Source organism: Blennius ocellaris (assembly GCF_963422515.1).
Source record: "Blennius ocellaris genome assembly, chromosome: 8".
NCBI lineage: Eukaryota > Metazoa > Chordata > Actinopteri > Blenniiformes > Blenniidae > Blennius > Blennius ocellaris.
Genome location: NC_137657.1, coordinates 7,905,759 through 7,927,933, shown reverse-complemented (window position 1 = coordinate 7,927,933; position 22,175 = coordinate 7,905,759). Strand labels below are relative to the sequence as shown.

At 41.6% G+C, this 22,175-nt stretch overlaps 1 protein-coding gene across 2 annotated transcripts in view; it reads left to right on the top strand.

Annotated features, from left to right (window-relative positions):
* Positions 1-22,175, top strand: part of crppa (CDP-L-ribitol pyrophosphorylase A) — a 54,201-nt gene that overhangs the window by 20,605 nt on the left and 11,421 nt on the right. The window contains exons 7-9 of one of the 2 annotated variants that reach the window (XM_080501346.1): positions 4,988-5,065; positions 5,174-5,266; positions 13,169-13,300. In XM_080501346.1, coding sequence (XP_080357472.1) covers positions 4,988-5,065; positions 5,174-5,266; positions 13,169-13,300 — 303 coding nt within the window. The remainder of the gene's footprint in view (positions 1-4,987; positions 5,066-5,173; positions 5,267-13,168; positions 13,301-22,175) is intronic. The other variant, XM_080501347.1, reaches the window with a different exon arrangement.

Sequence of the window (22,175 nt, the reverse complement as noted above, 5' to 3'; positions counted from 1 at the left end):
CACCCACTGAGCAAATCTTGAAGGCGTTGTCTCAGTTCCACCAGAAGATCCTCCGGAACCAGAATGAACGTTTTTGTTCGTCTTAGCTAAACGTTGCCTGGACGTCCTCATGGATCCAAGGTCCCTGAAGTGTCTCATCTGGACGTTCTCCACAGTTGGCAGTAGAAATGAGCCGTCCCACAGGAACTCCCTCATCTTTTGGTTGGCTAAACCCTAACCCAGAACCCCTATGCCCTAACCCCTATACCCTAAACCCTTAGCCCTACACCCTAGCCCCTAAACCCTAAACCCTCTTGTTGTCTTCTTCCTTCCTTCCCTCCCTCTTGTTGCCTTCTTGCAGTTCTTCGTCCTCTGGAACCTTCTCCCACCCTCTCTCTGTCGCCGTTGCTCAATGTCTTTTGAAGCTCCAGACCGCCTATCGGGGGGGGGGGGACAAAGAGGACTTTTTTTTTAATGACGTTATTTTTGAAAAAACGGCGTCAAAACCAGCTAATTAGCTCGTGATTCGTGACCGCAGCGCCCCCATTAGGCCACCTACCAAATTTCAGCTCAATCGGACAATGTTTGTTAGCATGCTAACGGGTATGCGAGGCCGCAAGCTAGCATATCCACCTGAAGATCTCAGGTGGTACTCCCCATGTGGCCCCGATCCAGAATCTGGTTTTACTTCAATTCTGGTGTGAATGACACAGCGCTGATGGAATATGAAATGTTTTTCAAAAACTTCCACCGACATGAATTTGAGGGCCTTTGTCAGTTGTGTACGGATTACAAAAGGAACCTGGCCTTTAACAAACTGCTGCATAAGCCAGCAGGTCAGCCCATAGAGCAGCGCTGTAATGTTCCTGCTATCTAGGCTGTCAATCACAGAGCAGTGATGAATCTGAAGCTACAGGAAGCTGCCCATATATGGAGTGATTCACTGACCAATCACAGAGCAGTCATGAACCTGAAGCTACAGGAAGGTGTCGAATTACACTGCAACTGCACCTCACTTTGACCTGTTAACTTTTAGAGTGCGAGCCATGGATTTTATTTCCAAGATTTTGGAAACAACTGCTCTGAATCCATGCTTATCGGGGGAGTATGTGGATAAAAATACCATAATCTTGTAGGAATTTTTGTCCTCTTTCAGACTGTGTGGGTTTGGAAGCAGTCAGAGGTAAACTTTGGACACCAGGGGGCGCTGTTTGGCGCCAACGCCCGATTTTTCCCATTAGGATTCAATGTAAAAATGTCGGACGAAAAAAATTTTACTCTGTCGTTTTAACTCGTCATAAAGGTGACTTGTTTTGGAATTTTCCCCACATATGTTACATCCTCTTGTTCGGCAGGGTCTCGTGGCCGTGACGATGTACTCGGTTTATGGCTGAGACTCACGGTTTGCCAACAGTCGGGAGTAGTTCGGGGTGTTAGATATCGCTGGTTTTGGAGGAGGATTTCCCGTCTCCCCATGTTTCCCGATGGGAGGAGGGGGAGAGCCGATTTCGGGCTGGGGAGCTGTAACGGCTAATAAAAACGAAACTGGACGAGGTAAGAAAAATCTCCGCTAAAGTTTTGTAGTAAACAATCTCCTCTATTTTTGTATATGTGAATTGAACCGATACGACCTTCACCCTATTTCAAGTTAAATTTTCCGTTTGGGCCTTTTTTGGGCGAAAACCTTACTTTGAAAGGCAAATAGCGGACTTCCTGTTGGAGTTAGGTCAAAAGTTAGAGCACGTGAGTTGTTGGTCTCGAGGAGACGAACAAATTTCGACGAACAAATTTCGTATTCGCCGAAAGTGCGGGGCCAAGGGATCTGCCGTTGGCTGGGCCTAGGGCCCAGCCGTTGGCGAGGTCCCTAATAATGAGAAACATTTGAAGAACAATATAGAATTTCGCCACTAGAGGGTCATGAGAGTGACCGGATTTGGCGACGACGAATTACAAAAGGGACCTGACAATTGTGCGACGCCTCTTAAAGAGGCAGGCACAATTAATAATATATAAAATAAGTAAAACGGCCCAATAAAGAGCAATTCAAACCTGAGGTTTAACAGGTGCAACGGTTGAAATCTAAAGTATACGTAAACATATTGTGACACGCCAAGAGCTTTTAAATCTTGACAGCATGTGCTTTGACTTGTCAATACTTTTCAGTTTTAAGAAGGAGTTGGACTGTGGAAGTATTTGTCTTCATTCTTCACTGTTTTTTGACACTGAATGACAAGAATATGATCGTTTTAACTGAACATTGAGTTAAAACTGAAGGCTTTTGTTCAGTCAAGTGGATTTTTTTCCTCAGTTTTTGTTATTTTGTCACTTGAAAAAGTTCATTCATCCCTCCTCTATGCCGCTTCGATCCCAGGTTACTGAGGGCGAGAGCAGGATACAGTCTGGACAGATCACCAGCCCATCACACCACAAATGCAGAGACAGACAACCACACATGCAAGTTTTTTCAGATTGTTCTGTCTAAATTGTGATGATGCTCTTTAGCTACGGTTATACCACAGTTGTGATGTCAAGTTGTCAGTCAGTCTCAACATCAACTATATTTCCAGGTTTTCTGTGAGTGTGGTTTTTACAGTCCAACTTCAGCTTCTTTTGTTTTTTCATTGTGTATTTTTTTCGCGTCCCGATCTTTTACCTCGGAGGCTGAAGGCTCAATTCATTTCAATTCTTTATTTATATAGTAATAAATACAGCAAAGTCATTTCGGGGCACTTTTATAGAGAAAACCCAACAAATGCAAAGGACAAACGCCTGTTTTTATAGGAAGTAACCTTTGCAAAGCCAGTCTCAGGGGGTGGTGGCTTTCTGCTATTCTGACGGGGGTTTGGGGATAGAAGGAGAGAAAAGCAGATGATTAACGGACAATATAGAGGCCACAACAGGTAGTGGCCATGTCTACAAAAGATCTTGGCAAAATCTAATTGAAATGTCCCATATTACGAGAAATAAGGTGATGTGAACAAGTATACCAGATGGTAGCAACTGGTTTTATTTTTGCAAATGAATCTTTGCATGCAACATTTAGGATGGAGTTGAAAAATGTTATTTTCCCCGAAGCAAAATCCATCAAATTGAGCAGTTTTACAGCTGCATTCCGCCACACTTTACTCTTTTCCCCAGATGTATTCTTGCATAATTGGGAGGCATCACATATTTAGCTTTTTGCTTCACTGAGTTCAGAATAAAGTCAACACAGGCGTGTTTCATTGACACAAAGTGCAGATTATTAAAGTCAGATCACCTCCTCTGCATGCTCGCCCACATTACTAATACTTTTATCTTGATGTTTTTTGAATGCAGTTCACATCAAAGACGATCCAAAGAATCGTACATCAACATTGTGAAGGTTTTTAATAATCGTTCTCAGCCAACAAGAGGATTTATAATTTCAACAGACAAAATATGCCTTTTTTTTTGGCTTTCTGAACTGATAGTGATGAATAATGAGCGTAGATGGCAATTTACTTAGTATATGTCTCTTTTTAGTGGATCATTTTTCTTTCTTTTGTCTGCTCTGGATGACAAATTAAGAAAAGACACCTTCTGGAACATTGAGCTGATATGGAAAACTTCCCTTTGCATTTAGGTTGAGGCTCCTTCTTCTGTCTGATGTTGAGAGCGGGGGACACGCGTCAGTGTTTCGACGCTTCATCAAATCAGAAATCAACTATGGCATCCACAGCTTGTCTCCAAGGCACACATGGGGGCTCCAAGGATGAAATAATGTGAAACACTTTTGTAATTTCTACACACAAATATAATAATGTGCTCACTTACTTCACCCCTACTTCAAAGTGAGTGAAGTTTTTCCACATTCCGCTTTGCTTTTTATTAAAATGTATTTATTGTTACCAGAATGAAATGTTTTGGTTTTTTTCTAGACACATTCAAAACTGCTGTGTTGATCTGTGAAATGCTTCTCCTCTGTCCACACTGGTTTGGTCGAGGACGTTCGTTCTGTGGTTCCTTCCCTTTCAGAGGCCTTGACTGAACTTAAATAAACACGGTCACTCTGGGATTTCATGGCCAGCCTGGTTTAGATCACGTCAAAACTTCTCAAACCCAGCAAATCTACCCGTTGGAGCGAAATTTGTAATTTTTTTCCCCCCTCTCTTCTTTCTCCCTCATTGGTGCCATGGGGCAGTTATCTTTCAGGATTAATTAACTCTCCTACATGTGTTTTCCATAAGACGTTCACATTTCAAATCACCCTGTTATTTTAATGGGTAGAACAACTGCATCTCGTTGCCAAACACAGATGTTTATATCCGTGTTTATTTCCTGCATGTGTGATATTGTAGTACCAGGCTGCAATTAGAGGTCCACCAACTGAGATGGATGTGAAAAGAGAGCCGTGGACACGGGGCGCTGTTGGGTTCGCTCCGTGTCGTCTGTGTGCCAAGGCCGAACCAAATGGAAAGATCAGAACCTAAATGTCCCGTTTCTTGGAGCAGAAAAGCTTTTACAGTTCTTGGCCGCACTCGATTTGCAGCGTAATGAAATTTAACTTGGCTTATGTACGATTGCTGTTCCTGTCTTTTGCACAAGGCAGGATTTTTCATGCCAGTTCGAATGTATAAAAGGGGCCCAGCACTTGTTTCTCTCTCTCTCTCTCTCTCTCTTTTTTTTCTTGTATTTATTCTGTCTCATTTGTTGTAATGAGATTCTGAGTACAGTTGATGGAAATAAGCCACTCCGTCATAAAGTAAAGGCCTATTTCTTCTTCGTTTTCTTCTTTTTTTTATTTATTTCTTTTTCTCTAATCATAGAGTGATTCATAGCAGGGAGGCAGGTGGGTGTACTCTCACACTAAATGATTGAAGAAGTGGCTGAAACAGAAACCAGAAGGCTCCTGACCTTTGAGTGCTGGAGCCGATCAGTCACTCGGCCTCCGAGTGCATCAGGACCCCGGCGCTGCCTACAACGTTATCACTCAGGCAACATATTGTCAGCTGCGTGTGCACCTCAAAGGTATCTCTCACTCTCGCAGGAGCTGGATGTCATCCCAGATGTGAAGGGCGAGCGCGCCAGGTATCTGTTCGGAGAGTGGAACTTCATCCAGGTGTCTGTAAGTGTCCGTTTCAAGTCCCCGGTTTTCCCTGTGGAACGACGGCGTGACGGTGTAAATGGTCGGCTTCGGCTCAGGCCTGATCTGTGCGATTCCGTTGGTCATCAGGTGAGCCACGGTTGCCTGTCTGAAGTGGAGAATCTGCTTTTGGCTTTAGAGGCAGAGAACCGAGCTCTTCTGCACCCGCCGGTTGTGATTTGGGTGAGTTCACGCACGAAAGCGTTTTCAATCCATCGCACAATCACAGTGGGTTACTCACATTCGTTTTGTATTTCACATGTATCGTTCAGTCTATTCATGTTCCATAACAGCATGAGCTATAAGTAAAAAAAACAAAAAATCATTTATTTGAAACTAAATGTTCAAATAGTTTTCTACCTCTACGGCTTTTGAAGAAATAATTTCCAACAAAACAAGCAATTTATACCTTTTTTTACAGCATCAGGCATTAATGGCTGATCCAGGTTTAATTCACATCACAGATTGTTTTCACGTTTTTACAAAACATATAAAACCTTCACAGATTAACAGTGTGAATCTTTCCGATAGTGAATCCAAACTCGGGCCCCGTTTTACACACCATTTCAAAAGAAAACACATGGTTTTTGCGTTTTTTTTGTGAAGTTTTAGGTTCACACAGCAATGTTTTGACGCTTTTGTCTGTTGGCATGGAAATGGCAGAAACGGTGTAGTTGGCATATTGGGCTTCTAATGAGGGCTGTTGTTTATTTTTGTAATGAAATTATACACACATGCATAAAGAGAACAATATACTATAAACATTAACAATGGTAATACACACACATTCTAGTGGACAGACGACCAAGTTGGATCGTTATTACAGTGACTGTCAACTATAAAACTTCCAGGCCCCAGAAGAATATGGACTGGGAGTCATGACACACATTATTGTTATTATCCGTCCCTCACACATGTGCAGAAGCAGCGTTTTATAAAAGTGGAATTTTCCATCGTTTAAAAGGTTGGGAGCATTTCTGAAAAGTTCATTCTTGTCCATCTTCCACTTCAAATATTTTGACTGAACCTGTGAAAGATAAAAAAAAAGACATTTCTTGTCTTAATGTGCTTCTTATTCTTATGCAATTTGTTTGTTTGTTTATTTGTTCATTTATTCATTCATCCACTTGTTCTTTCCTTTATATGTTTATTCACTCATTAATCTATTAATTTGGCTATTTAGCCATGCGCTTGTTGATTTCCCCATTCTGACCTTACCTCCCTATCCATCCATCCATCCATCCATCCATCAAATTGTTTTTTTGCTTTTTCTTAAAGTACCACCATCTTTTTCCTTTGTGTTTTCAAATGTGTGTTTCACGTAATAGTTAAGTCATGATGATGGTATTCGTTCATTCATTCATTCATTCATTCATTCATGTATTTATTAAGAACAATTACAGTCCTGGTGGACTGAAAGGTGACGTGAATTGCTGTAAATGAGATTCCATTCGACGCCATTAAATAGTGAAACATATAACTTGGTGAGAACCGCCGGACTCGCGGTGATCTCTGGAAGTACGATTGACGCCTGTTGATGAAGAGCGAGCCGAGAGTCGACTCTGGCCCCCGTCCTCCAGACCTCGGCCTGTTCCCGCTCTCCGCCGCGGCTTGGTGTGTTCTTGTTGTTGTCATGTGAAAAGCAGATGTGTGAAGCAGTGAGGAGAGACGAGCCGGTGGATGTTGGCAGTTCTGGGAGCAGCACAGCAGCTGTGGCGTGTAGTTACCGGCTGAAAACACACAAGTTCTTGAATTCCGTAAAAGCCAATTGCAACTTCTTACCTTCTCTAATTCAGCCCTGGCAGCAGGAGAGTCGGCAGCTCAGTGATGAGGTCAACGGGACCTGGAAAACCTGCAGTGTGACGTGTGTGTTTTGCCTCAGGAACAGTCCAACAGCTCTGTTTTAATAAGTGCAAATGCCACGGAGCAACACTTCGGTAAAAGTGCTGCGGGGTTTGCCTGTCTATCAGTAAACCTGTACGTCCACACACAGCAGGTTTAATTCCGACTGGATCAAGTTGTTTTTGTCACAGCAGAAATAAAAGCATCTGCGGATATCGTTCTCATTACTTTGCTTTTCACTTTAAAGACACAGTGGTGAGGAGTCCAGCTCACTGTCACTTTGTGTTTCTCAATTATTTTTTGTTCTGTGCTTTTATGACTGTTTTTCCAAGTTTAAACATCAGAAAGTTCGACGAACCAACAAATACACGTCCCGTCTTTCATCCTGGTTTCTGTTGATCTTACCTTGAAAGGATGCAAATAGGAACCATAACACTTTAAATAAAAACTTGGATCTCATTAAAAGCTGATTTCTTTTACTGGATGCTTGTTCTGACAAATAAACACTGGTCTCAATAAAGAGACCAGGTCTGGTTTTTATATTTTTTTTTTTGGTTTTGTTTTGTTTTGTTGCAAGACTTCCTCCATCCTGCAGATGGAGGAGTACAGAGGAGGCCAAAAGGAGCTGCAGAGTGTCTGTATGGATTTGGAAAAGGGAGAGAATAGTGGTACAGGATATGTATGAGGAGTAGCTGGCAGGTGTGTGGTCAGTGTGCATATCTTACTTTCTCAACCCTGTTGACTATTTGTGACGAAACGTTTGATAATCCTGTGATCATGACCCAATATATTTGTAATATAAAGCATGCGGCATCCCTCTGAAAGACTGATGATTACTGCTGTATTTCCTAAGATTTTAAAGATTTTTTCACACCTTGCAGCATCACTAAATTAAATTTGTGCTTTTATTTTAACGAGTTGCTTTTACGGTTTTCAATCACCGCTCATTTCTAAACTTCAGTGATCACTGACGTCTCGACAAAACTGTCTACACGTGAATCTATTCCAGTGTAAGTATTTGTAATTGTAGAGCAGACTGTGTCAGTCGGCGTACAAGCAGCTACTCGGTATCACTTCCCACACTCTGACTGAACTTTTCTTCACAAATACGGACATCTGGTGCAGCGCAGATTAAGTTTCATCAAGGTGCATGTACGACACTGTGAGCAAAACCCTTTTCTGCTTGTAAAAACGTCACCTGTAGTCCATGTCGGGTCCCCGGAGGAGCTCTGGAGCTGTTTGGAAACTCTACACCTCCGCGGAGAAGCCAGCAGCTCCACCTCGCTTACCGCTCACCACCACTTCAAATACCGCTGCTACTGCTGCAGTACGACTGACATGAGAGTCCACAGACGGTGGAACCAAAACAAACTGATCAAATCTGCCCGAAGGAATATTTAAATATTTGCCAAAGGGCCTGTTTTTGCTCTTTTATAATGTAAAAACATGCACCTCCTCTTCTGATGCTTCGAGCCAGGCCCACAATAATGCCAGGTAATATTAAAGAAATAAACCCGCTGAGGCCAATTGCTGTAAAAACACAGGCCTCACTCACAGCAGATGTTGTGGACCTTTACTCCACTGCTCTTATTTGTGTGTGTGCGTGCGTGCGTGCGTGTGTGTGTGTGTGTGTTTAAGTGACGACTGAAATACAGATTCAGACATGCAAACAGTCAATTCAAATCTGGGAGGTCTCAGTGGGATAGACTCGCTGCCACACCAGAACAAAATAGTTGTTTCTAACCAGTTCAGTTCTTTCTCTCCCATTTATTCTATTCTAATCTATTTAATCATTTGGCCAGAAGGAGCTGGCCGAAGAAAAGTATGTCATTTTGTTCGGCAGGACCCCGGAGTGCCGAACTTTCTTCTTGTTCTTATTGAGTACGAATCGGCCTTTCGTCTCTCTGTCTAGAATATGGACATGTGGGATTCAACCTACGACCTTGCGATTTAAAGACCAAATGAGCAACATCTTCCATTTATTTGTATCCATGTGGTCAAAATATTAGAAAAATCCCAGCAAATGAAATCCTTCCAGTCTGTGACACTATTGACGATCTCAAAAATCTTCCCCCCCGTCTCCTCTTATTATTTAGACTTTTTTTTTTTCACAGAATTTGGGCAACCAGAAGATTTTGTGTGATATATTGAAAATAAATAGGAAGCAATTTCATGACAAATGAGGGGGAAAAAAGCAATGTTGGAAGCATTATTGAATTTTAAGTTGAACTAAAACTATAATATGATGTTTTTAATAATTGGTGCAAACTTTTTTTTTCTTCTTTTTTTAAGTGACCCAGTTCATGCATCCTCTCAAAAAAATGACACGGTTGAAGTCGTATCAGCAGGTCCCACCGAGCTGGAGTTCTCCTCCATGTCCAACCTGATTTCACGCCCGCGTTTAAACCTACGTCTGGGAAGTTGTGGCTACGAGAAATGTGAAGCAGCCCTTGACTGATTTGGTTTGGTTGAGCACCAAAAGCGTTTGCGTCTCCGTTGTTTTGTAGATTGAACACGCGTCCCGCTGCGCGTCCCCGGACAGGATCACATGTTAGTGATCCGTGGCTGTGAGGCTGACGGGTCGGAGGCGGTTGTGGAAGCCCCGAGGGCGAAGAACCAGACCGGATGATGAAGGCGGCTTTTTAAACACAGACTTAGGTGTTTTGGCCTTGAGGAAGTATTCAAAGAGACAAACTCATGTTAGTTTTACCACCTTTTTTTCACACATTATTAAGTATCACCCACATATGACTGATGTCTGTGTAGGATTTTTTTTTTTTCTTTTTAATGAAATGAGTAGATAATTACCACTGCGTCACCAGTATTTCCCGAACATTAGGTTTCCTGAGTGAACGTACTGGGTCATCTTTCAGTTCAGAGTTTAGGCATCATTTACACAGCAATGTTTGAAGATTCAAGTTTTAATTTTAAAAAAATGTTTGTGTTTACGCGGAAATGTTTTCAAAATGAAGTCTGTTTACACGGAAGTGGCAAAAAGGCTGAAAACAATGAAGTTCGGATGCCAGGCCACGTGTTGGTTGTTATTTGCTTATCAGAATCTTTGTGTTTTCAAATTAAACAGGGCCATGAAGCCACATGTCAAAGTTGCCATAGTGGGAGAAAATATGGTTTCCAGTCACACCAGACTCTCTTATATCCCACAAAAGACACGTTATCTCAGTTACACTTAGGTTCCAAGTGACTTTACGTTCTTTTTAATTCTCTGAACTGTTCCTGGAGGCTTCACACCAGCTGATGTGCTGAATAATCCGTCCTTCAGTTGAACTTTTACTGGTGACAGCGAATACTTTATTGATATTCAACCGAAATGTTCTAATTGCATGTTCATGCCAGATGTCATGACAAGGTTAAGGAGAGTGTCTCCACCAAGCCACAAAGTCAAACCGAGCCACGTTGGTGTCTGCAGTGAGGCCGGAGTCGAGATGGTTCCTAATGAAGAATTACACCTCAACGACGCCTTTTTTTTTTTTTTCTTGCTATGGGATTGTCTGGTTAAGCTCACTCATATTAAAATCTCCATTATTCTTTCGAAACCAACAGTTTGCAACTTTATATTGTTACGATTTTTAATTGCCTTGCACAGTGTGGGTCAACCAGTAGTTCCTAGCAGGGGATCCTCTGCTCTGTTTGGGAGTCAGCCAGAGGGCGCCGAGGCGGTCCAAGGCATTGCCTGCTCCGAGCTTGTCAAAATTAGATATGCACTTATCAAATTAAAACAGAATATGACACTTTCTCATAATCTAAAGCAGACCTGGGAAGCTGCCCATTTCTTTTAGCGTTTGGAAAATGCACGTCTTAAAGGTGGTCCACAGACTTGTTTGATATTAGGAAGCTCTGCTTTGAATCATGGTGCTATTTATGTTTTGTTTTTTTATTTTGGATTTTTTTAACCGATGCTACATTCTAGTTGTCTAGAAATTTGTAACTTTGAATAATGTATCTATCGTCTTGTTACAGTTGAAAGCTGGACATGTGCAAGTTATTTCTAGTTGAATTAGAACCGGACAGAGCTGTGTTGAAACCTAAACATTTTGCTATTCAATTCTAGAAATAAACTGAGAATTCCAAGTTCCAACTGGTACACCTGTAAGCCTGAAGCCTAATTTATAGTACCTATATGCGAAAGATATGTACAAGTTTTGTATAGCTGCGGACCTTCAAAAAAATCCTAACTGCACTTGGAAGCAACACAGAAGGAAAGAGAGAAGGGTTGTGATTAATCCGCTCGACTAAGAAGGTCCACATGCTGTCCAGATGACGGTGTAGTAAATATGCACCTTATTGGAGAAGCGATGTTCAATTCATGAGTCAGCAACATCGTTCAGGGCTAAAAGAAAAATCTGGTTGCAGTTGCAGTGCCGTTCAGTATCAGTAATATTCATCTCCTTACCAGAAACTGACGCCCCAGAAGTGAAGAAAGTCTGTCCTTTCCCTCCCTGGCTTGTTTAATTTTTTTTAAAAAGTGTGTTGCTCCAAGGAGCCAATCGGAAATCAAACCCTTTATAGTGTCATCGGGGGTTTAGCCAATCCCAATCAAGGCAGGCTCCTCCCTTTGACTCCTCCCACAATCAGGCAGCTCTGCTCTGGCACATTGTGAACTGACAACATGTAGTTTAGAAAAAGTTAAAGTCGTTCCTTCCTGGATTAAAGATGAATATAACTTATAAACCAGTTTTTAATGGAAATATGTTTTTGCCTCAACCTTTAATCGGTCAATTGTTAAATGCATTTTCTCTATTTTCCTTTCACGTTGAGCAAAATGCAAAGTCTTTCGTGTTCTTTGACCACTGTGAACATTAAAGTGGATCAACAGAACGTTTATTTCCTGTACTTGAATATATTGTTGTTTCCTAATGCTTAAGTTGCAATCCATGCTCATTGATCTGTCCTGTCTTCTTCTAAATAGGCGACATTTGGAAATTGTTGAGAATGTAAGAAGTGCAGGAATGTACGTACTTTCAACCCACACTGCAAAAAATACCTTTCTGCTAGTATAAATAATTGCAATGTCGCATTGAATGCTTCACAAATTAGAGGTGCACTTATCCGTGGGACATACTGACAGTTTTCCAGCTCATTTCATATTTCTTTAAACAAACATTCCCGTCTCTAGATTGTTGTTCATTCTCATGGAGTTTTGGCTCGAAAAAGCTTGTGCTGAAGTATTCAGAGTGGTTTAACACCTGCTAATGTGCTGAATAATCTGTCTGCAAATTCAACTTCAGCCGATGACAGCGAACTCTTGATTGATATTTGAGTGAAATGTAGTAATTGTGCGTTTATGCCAGATGTCTCGACAAGCGTTGGAATGGTTTTCCTGACTATTCGCGTCTCACTGCCACAGTTTTAAAGGATATATGACGAAATAATTGTGACAAATAAATCTCAATTTGAGCCTCTGTCAGTGCTGCACTTCTGGAAATCGGTAAAGGCTTTTGATATATGTAGAACAGTTGTTTTCAAAGTGTGAGGGGTATAGTTATATTCATATCGGGGATGCGTTTCCCAGCAGGATTTTTTTTTTTTTCCTTTTTAAGTTTCAGGAAGAAATCATGATGAAACGAAAAAAGTGACGCGTAAAGCTTTCATATTGCAAAAAGTTTTAATTGTTGCAGACTATTTATAATGACGTACATGATATTTATATTAAAAGTATCTCAACACAGAAAGATTTAGGGTTTGTTTTTTTGTTTTTTTAATTGATCTCGACAACCATTACTCTCAGGTATTCCAAAATGATGAGTTTGAATGACAAAAAAATGAGTTTGGGTACCCTGATTCCCTTCCATTGTCCAGAAACATGCATTTAATGTTCCAGCATTCTTAAGGTGTTGGTCTTGACTCGGTCTCGGACTAGGTGGTCTCGACTACATCACTGTGAAATTGTAACCAAACGCAGTGCATCTGGATCAGCCTGAAATAATCAAAGAGGGGAAAAAAAACCCAAAGACCTTAAAGATTTATAAGACAATTAGAAAGTCATTAAAACCTCAGACAGGGTTGTGCATCAAACCAATCTCTGTTCAACTTCAACATAGCCGAGTCGGGCTTTTCTCATCTTCCCTAAATCTTAAATAAGCAAGAAGCATTTTCCATCGTCCAACTTTTACAATATACTGTCATTGCATTTGCAACATCCGGCTATAATTGCCTACTTTGGTAACAGATCCTTGCTCGTGGCAATTAATGTCTGAGTCTCAAGGTGGATTTTTATTTTCATAGGTGCATTTGAGCTGTTCAGAGGAGCTTTCCGTCAGTCAGACGGTGGCAGAACCAGCGGCACTCATGGACCTGGCTTCAAAGGCGAAGCTCCAAAATATTCTTCTATACGGCATCCAGCTTCATCAGTCAAAGGTAAGAACTTTGTCTTCTATCCAAGTACGTTTCTTCTTTTATTTCCTCCTCAACGAAGCCCAGAGCTCCTGTGGAATGCGCATTCAAGGAATGCCAATCCAAACAGAATGGGAAATGTCTTGTTCCACTGTCTTGTCAGACGCTTTTTGTTGTTGCTTCAGGCAAGGTTGCTGTCTTTTATCGCCCATCTTCATGTGTTAGGGTGTGCACACCCACCGGTTTGTGTGCATTTGGGAATAAATGTGGACACGCTTGTGGGATAAAGAAGACAGGATGTCAACTTCTAAACTTCCACCACATGTGTTGTGCAGTTTGAAGTTGATGCCAGAGGAATGAAGCGGATGGAAAAGGTGCTTAAGGTACTGAGCAGCTTGTGTGTGTGTGTGTGTGTGTGTGGGGGGGGGGGGGGGGGGGGCACAACCTGCTCTACAGGGAGGCCTTTCATGAAATTACATGTTTTACACTACATGCAATAGACTTCATAATGTTAATAATGTTCATATTGTCAAAGCGCCAGCAGTGGTGCCCCAGAGGTTAAAGAAGTCGATTGGAGGTTTATATATCCAAACATTGCGTTATTTTTCCTTTAGCTACAAATTGTGACATTTGTGTGATTTTGGAAAGTTTTATGCTTCACAAATTGATAATGGAGGTCAGTGTGGGTGAAACAGTTTTGATAAGAATCCAGGGACGAAATCATTCAGAGTTTTAAAAGTACTTGCAAATACTAGTCTTTTTAATTTGTTTGTTTCAGTGTACTTCCTTTATTTTCTTGGAAAGCACTGTGAATTGCCTTGTGTCTGAATGGTGCTGCATAGATAGGTTTTCCTTGCCGAAATAAAATCTTGAATTGATTTGTCGAACACACTAAACATACTGTACTTTAAAAATGGAGTGAAATAGGAAACAATTCTGAAGTAAGCATGTAGATTTTTCTTAAATCGTCACCAGCTAAATCAAAGGAGGACAATTTTCTGAGCTGCTGAATAATATCCTGGATATTATTATCCCTATATTATTATCTATTTATATGGCATTTATTTGTTGGCACTCTTTTTAGCCTTTATAAATGTCAATTTAAGTTATTTTCCATTCTTTTTATTCAAACGTATCGGAAATTATTTTGGTGTCTCATATAAAAAACCCGAATTAAGGGTTTGTTACTGTCTTATGTTTACTTTGAGTGTTTAGTAGCTGAAATCCATAGCGGACTGCTGGGTGATTACGGGATTATATAAAGTGAGGAAATTCAGGATTCATGCTACCAAAGCCATCAAATCAAATCAAATCACACTTTCTTTCTGGACGAACCGAAGAGAAATGCTGAATATTCACTGCGTCGTTGGCCTCGAGTTCGACGTCCGCTGTGATCGACGCTCAGCAGCGGCTGCAGTCTGGTGACAAACGAGGGTTCTTGGCATCGGCGTCACTTCACAAATCAGCCGGAGAGGCCCGTGAGCGCGCCGGAGGCCAGGGGATGCTTGTGCAGGGTCGAGTTTGTTTAGCCCCGTGAAACGAAACATGAATAATGAGCTGAAGGAGAGCCGCTTGGGTCTGCTGTGGTCAGCCAGACGACGTGGTGCGCCGGGCCTTGACGTCACAGCTCGGGCTAATTAAGAGGGGATGTTTTGTTTTCTGGACGGCGAGGCATGCAAGGCAGCGCTGGCCCACATGTGACTTTGATTCTGTGATCGGATGTTGCACATCGTGGTTTCCCCCAGAAATATGGAGACTAATGCTGTTAATTAGTCATCCTGCTCAACTCCTCTGAGAGAAAGGAGAAAAAAAGGGGGAAGGAGTTTGCGGCGAGATAGAAAATGCTTATTGTTATGAGATAGTGGAACACCAGCGTACAGCATTGTTTCAATCACTTGTTTGCTTTTTCTTTTAATGAACTTCATTCACCCCAGATGGCTTCATTCATACTTGTTGAGATTCTTGCCAGCACTTCCTCTGTCAGCTTCACCTCATATATTCATTAATTTCTTATAAACCCGTTTCATTTCTATAACTTTAAATACCAAACATCTGAAAGCGTTTATTTTCTTAATCAAAATACAACCCCCCCCAAAAAAAAACAACATCTCATGGAGCACCATGTTTACATTGATGGATATTTTATCAGAAGACCAGGCCTGAGCAGTAAATCTTTGCCATTAAATGGATCTTTATCATCCATATTTAGTTATTCTCACTTTGGCTGCATATATTGGTTTCCCCCCATGACAACAACAGTCTGGATTATATTTTATGTTCCTTGCAACCCAAAAAAACCAAGTGTTTCTTCTCTGGAGGTCTCAGATTGTCTTTGTAAAAGGCGCCAATACAGACTGAAAATATTTGATATGCTTCCGTCCAGAGCTTTACACACATATGTGTTTGGTAAGTAAGACAAAAGATGCTGCGGTGTTGAAGAAGTGAGACGACGCCTGATGGGTTTCCATGCTGGAGGCCTTTTCTCTGTGGAGTTTGCATGTTCCGGCTCTGTACGTCAGCTTCCTTTTCCGGAGCGTTTACACATAATGACGCCAAGTCTGAAATTGCACGCATCTTAATTCCTGACCACGGATCACGATTTTCACCTAAATGATATGATTCATGGATCATATAATTTCACGCGCCGTCCCGGACAGTCGTGAGCTTTTATCCTGCGCTGCAATTAATAGCACAAAGTTGATATGATATTACTTTCTAACTTCTGCGGAACATTTATTCATTCAACTGCCAAATATTGAACATTTATCTACCGGTCGACCGCAGTCAAGATAAATATTGCTCAATTTGACAGTGATGGGTTAAATACTCCAATTAAATGCTGCAATTCAAGCTCATCCCGTTGTTTATTCCCACTCGGGTTTGCAGGGCCTGGAACCAATTCCCAGCCGGCTACTGTCAAAATTTGGAGGGGTTGCCACTTCATCACATGGCGAACACTGAGAGACACACATTCATGCCTAAACATGCAGCTTTGGATCCTCGAAGGAAGCTGGAGTACACAGAGAGAACCTGCAAACTCTACATATAATAATATTCACATCTACCAACTCACATTCACACCGACGGGTATTTTGGAGTCACCAATTGGCATCCATCATATGTCATTTGGACCGTGGGAGGAAAGCTGATAAGTGGTTCTATAGCTTCCGTGTGGAGCCAAAGGTTTCTCAGCAACATTTCTCTGAGATGTTTATATTGAGCATTAAATGTGAAATCTGAGCCCAGGGGGACTTGTTTTAGTTAAATGTGAAAATATGCCGTACCTCGAGATCTGAAAGGTGAAAACTATACCTGGCACCAGCTCCAAAGCTAAGAAGACCAAATACCACAGCGTGTGTTGTTTATTTAAAATGAAATCCAACGGAAATCTAAAAACAACTACAGGAGGCTACAAGCTTTATTTTAGCTAGAACCGTCTAATCTTCCCATGGATGTTAAATAAATCCTTCATGGTGAGATGATTCGAACCACTTAGTCAATCTAAGGAAAAGAATCCAGTGTGTGATTATAATGGGGGGAAAAACATATCACACTGTTCTGCAAATGCACTGAACTTTACCAAAGGTTTTTCACCATGACATTTTTTAACATTTAATGCTAATACAAACCGCCTGATGTTTCCCGGACCTGCAGCACACTGTTTCAAGACAAGTTCACACGTGTCCGGTTCGCTGTCCGAACTCTGATGTGCACCAAACAAGTGGACCGAGACTGTTTGGAAAGAAGGTCTCAGTTCACCTCCAAACAAACGCTGGCGTCGTTTTAATCGACTTTGATTGAAGTATTAATACAGCGCAGATCAAAGAAATCCATAAACAGACAAAACACAGACTCGTCATCGGTGTCGGCGTGTGCAATGGACGAATTCCGGCAGATGTTTCGACTGTCGAGTTATTTTTTATTCATGTCTTGTTGACTTCTTACATGGTTCAAAACGCACCAGAGTCTGCGTTCAGGACGAACAAACCTATTGGCTCGGCAATGCAGAGTGCAAAAAACGGGAAGCTGCAGTGACCTGAAACAAGTTCAGTGGGAAAGAAAAGAGACGTACAAAGGACTTGAAAATGCAAGAAAACAAACATAAGATCAGAAATTGCACCTAAAGCTGGGGGGAAATTAGAAGTGAGCGTTTCCATGCAGCACTATGTGAAGCCGGTCATAACTGCAGTATTCAAATTGGATGTGTCTGAGATGAGTTGCATCTGGTAAGTGATATAAAACATATATGTGAATGTAACTTTGCATCTCGTCGGTAGGTTTCTTTCTACTTCAAATAACTGATGCTGACATTTGCTTAAACAAAAACAACACGCTAAAGGTGTCAGGAAATTGTGGTTAAAAGCCTAAACTGAGTAAATATTATGAGAAATGTGTTCAGAGGCAACTTGGCATCAGTGGATTTATGCCAGGCCGTCATGGGAAGCCGAAGAACAATATTTATTCAGTCAGACAAGTTTACTTTGCAGAATTCAACTGCAAATTTCAAAGATCCATTGACCCGCATCTGTTGCCAGTATACAAGCTTATAGAGCTTCATATTCTGGCTTCACTTCTTATGTAGAAGCTGTTTACACAATGTATAAACTGCATGAGAAGAAGCCGTGACTAAAGGTTTGGTGCCTTATGCTTTCCTTAAAAAAATTTAAGAATGGGCATGTCATGATATCAATGTTACGTGTGTTTTCCAAATTTTCATGTCATTGTTTAAGCTAATGCTTCATAAATTACTGTTGCCTTCTGCGCCGCCCTGCATGATTTCATCTTCTGCTTTGACATGACTGGTTGTTATCAGCGGCACGCCGGCGTAAGGAACAACTGACTTCTTTTCTTTTGATTATGCTTCACTGTGACCAAATCTTGGGGTGTACTCATTACTTTCGATAAGCCAGTTGCCTAATTTAACTTGAATCTTTCGAGTTAAAAGGCATGAGCACATAGGACAGTGTTCTTCTTAAATAAATTGGGGGAAATTATCCACCTCATTGACCTTTACTGGTGTCTTTCTGGGGGTTTTTTTCTAAATGAAGCATGGCGACAGTTCCACATTTTTTCAGCGGAACGCCCAGCCGCTAAGGCACATTGCACCCAGGAGCACGCCGCCACGCATGTTCCTTTGCTTCGTTAAGAAGAGAGAGTGAAATGGAATCATGGCCGATAAAGAGCGGCCTTTCTGAAAAGAAATGTGATCAAAGCCACTTCTTCAGAGTCATTTTCCATTTGTGTTGTTACCTCTCCGAAAGATGCCTACAAGCGAAAGAGTGGGCGCGACAAAGTGCGAAAAACCTCAAACCAATACCAAGGATGTTGGCCGAGGATATGCCGACACTGGATCCTCGTAAACTGACATGATGTTGTGAAAACGGTGACGGTATACGCTATCAGTATCCGTAGTGGCGATAGGAAGTGTCATTGGATCCCCTCTCACACAGGGTCCTGGCGACTTGTCATCCGCTGAAAAGAGAGTTGTCACAGTGATATATGGGTGTTGTAATCCCCGCAGTGAGAGCCCTGATGTTTACCCAACCCCATATTTCCTCCTCCTCAAAGAGCCCGGACCGGGAATCCTAAACCTGAGAAGAGATTAGCCGGGCCGGGAAGAAAAGAGAGGGGAAGAAAAGAAAGGGGGAGGGGAGGGAGGAGGAAAAGGAGAGGACTCTATAGGCCTATTCTATTCTCCTTTCGCTGTTCAGATGCAGGTCTGAAAGGCAGACAGGTGAAACTGTACACGGTCCGCTGAACATCTTGCTGTGACACCCGTGGAGTCGTGCTCTCGCCGAGGTCAAGGGAGATCGGGAGAGGCTGTCATATCTGTGGTTTTAGCACACTCCCGGCATCTCTCCGGCTAAATCCGACCGTTAACTTGTCCTCTGCTGAATAAATGAGTGGTGTTTAACGGGGATGAGGAGAAGTCAGTCGACAGGCCAGGAGCAACAGTGGAGTTGCTCAAATGGCTGTGATGGAAAGTCGATCCTCTGAGTGAGCCACATGTCATAACTACATTCTCAGGAGGTCACTCTACCTTTTATTTGATTCCCTCCCAGAGACCTCTCTTGTTGTTGAGGTGCAATTTAAAAAAAAAACAACAACATTTGAATGAATAGGACTGGTTCAGAACTCATAAACATATTCACCAAAAATGTAACTTCATTTCATGTCAGACCCAGAAACCCCCTCCAAGGACGAGTACGATTTCTTAAAATACCACCACCAACAATGGAACGAGGTTTGGCTCGTTTAAAGCAAATGCTAATACGATTTATTTAGCTGTAATGTCAATTCTGACCACCCTGATCCAAATCTCAGTGTGAACTGAATGAGTGTTGTCAGACTGTTTGCAAAGTGGCTCTCTTGTTCTGCCTGTAAAAGAACTCTGCTGCGGTTTGATTGAACTCTTAAGCACAGCTTTTACCAAAACATTGTAAACAGGCCAGAATCCTGCGATGACAAGGCTTTAAAAGTGCTGCATCACTATATCAGTTCCTCATTGTTGGTGCTGGACTGTGGACGGCCAAAATTCCTGCTGCTGTTTTGATTCCTTCAAAGGTTTTTTTTTTTTTTTTTTTTAAGGTGTAGGTGAGTTCTCTTCAGACAACTGTAATCCTACATTCTTTGGACTGAATTTAGTCCACCACAAAACATTGCTGTGGTGCTTATGAAACAGATGACATGGAAATAGCTGGTGAGCATGTGATTTGTTTGTATCCTGTGGTCAAATGGAGAAAAAAAACCAAACGTCAAAACACTGGTACAGATGAGGAAAATGTCCCACAGCTTTGTGAAGAATTTCGTGCTGAATTACATTCCAGACAACATATTGCAAAACTAATTTGCTGTATGATTATGTGAACGCAGCTCACTTTGCCTATTAGTATGTTAACAATCCACGTCCTGGTTCAATGTGACGGAGAATCACCACAGATTGCAGGGTTTGTAAACACGTTGAAGGAAGCAAAAAACATGCTAAATTATTTGTGTATTTCTCTACTGCTTTTAACACAGTCCAGCCTCACAGTTCACATTTTAACTGATGAACTTCTCACAGATTTGAGCTTGGATTTGGATATTTTAGGCTGGATTCTTGCTTTTTTTTAACAACCACAACACAGAGGTTGTGGGTGAATGGATGCTAAAAGTTACGTTTTTGTATAAAACACTGCTTTGGCTACTTAAATTGAATTAAACACATCACACATGGACTCTTATTGTCGTTAACCAGCTAACAAGCAAGTACCAGTATCCAGCATGCTACAGGACAGACAGAATGCTGGAGTGGATGTGTTGGTGTGGCAGCCATCTTGGATGGGTCCCTGCTTCACCTCTAGCATTTCACTGCAATTAAAAGCAGTGAAAGAAACTTGTTAAATACAAATCAATTATTAGTAAATAAGTAGATTTTAGCCCATTGTTTTTTTTGCAGCCCTTCTTGATTCACAGTTAAACCAAGTTCTATTTAGTTTGCACAGATTAAAACTTGAATCTAGTTTTAATGCATACAAACCAAGAGCTCAAAATCCACCATAGCTATTAAACATTACATATCTGTTTTCCTGGTAACTATTGTAAGCTGATGCCGTTCAATTATCCATCAATCTTATTGACCCACTTTAATATATACAAGACATCAATGATTATGTCATTCCAACTGTAAATATCTTCACAGTTTGTATGAATTCTGTAGATATTTTTAGGACTGATGCCTAACTTATACTGCCATACCAAGAGCTGTCATGTTTAAAACCTTGTCTTGAGGCCACTCATTATCAGGACTTGTCGAAAAGCTTTGCATCATGTGTCAGGAAGAGCTTTGATATTCCTGGTTCCTAAACCAGGCGCCAAGGGAAAAGTATTTCTGCAAACTTTCACTCTTAATGTCAGATGAGATACGTGACTAATCCTGTTTATATACTACAAGGCAGGCAGTTGAAACCCTACACAAGCCACTGAAGCCCTTGCTGTGACACCCGTGCATTTACATCCTGGCAGGGTCAAGAGAGGTCAGGGGTGACTCCTGTCTCCGCTGTCTCGCTACACGACCAATGTTTCTCTTGGTAAATCCATTTATTTTGCTCGGATGAATACATGACTGGTGGCCGACAACTTCTGAAAGTGAGCTTTTTTATCAATCTCGCTGCATGTCAACGTTACCTTGGTTACTCTATTCTTATTGAGTGAAAACTGGAAAATGTTGAACAAGCCAAAAACACTTAAGAGAACAAACACGAGATGAGTTCATCAAAACATTGCAGCGAACAGCACAGATAACAAATGACGTGGCATTTAACAATGCTGCTTTTGGTTTGGAAAGTTAGGTTTCTGAGTTTCCCGGCGCTGTCTTCGGGGCAAATGCGCCGAACATCAGAGTAAAAGTTCAACATCCACCCCGTCCCTTCGTACAACGTTTTCCCCTGGTTGTTAGTGTAAGTACTCCCCTTTCTTCTGACAATGATGTCTTTAAATATTATTTAAGATCCCCCTGGAAGAATGGATTGAGGCAGTTGGCTCCCGGAGAGGAATCCTGACATCTCCATACAGACAGAAGCCCAGGGATCACTCCCTTCCTTAGTGATGTATTTGTAGAGTGTGAGGGTCAGCGCCTTGCTGCCTTGACATGTGCAGGATATCAAGCTTGATCTGCCATACCCAGAGTGCTCCAGATGTGTGTCGGTATGTGTGAAACTTGACCGCCGGAGTTTGGCTGAGCGAATTAGACATACCAAAGCAGTGTTTACCCAGCTTTGATTTCTTAGATTAAAAAGACCCAGAAGCATTCTGTTTGGCTTCATGCGACTCCACGAGACGATCTGAGAAAATGACATTCCAAGAAACAATTTGTGTTTGAAACACTTATTTCTTGGGGAAGATGAATGTGAGCCAGTTC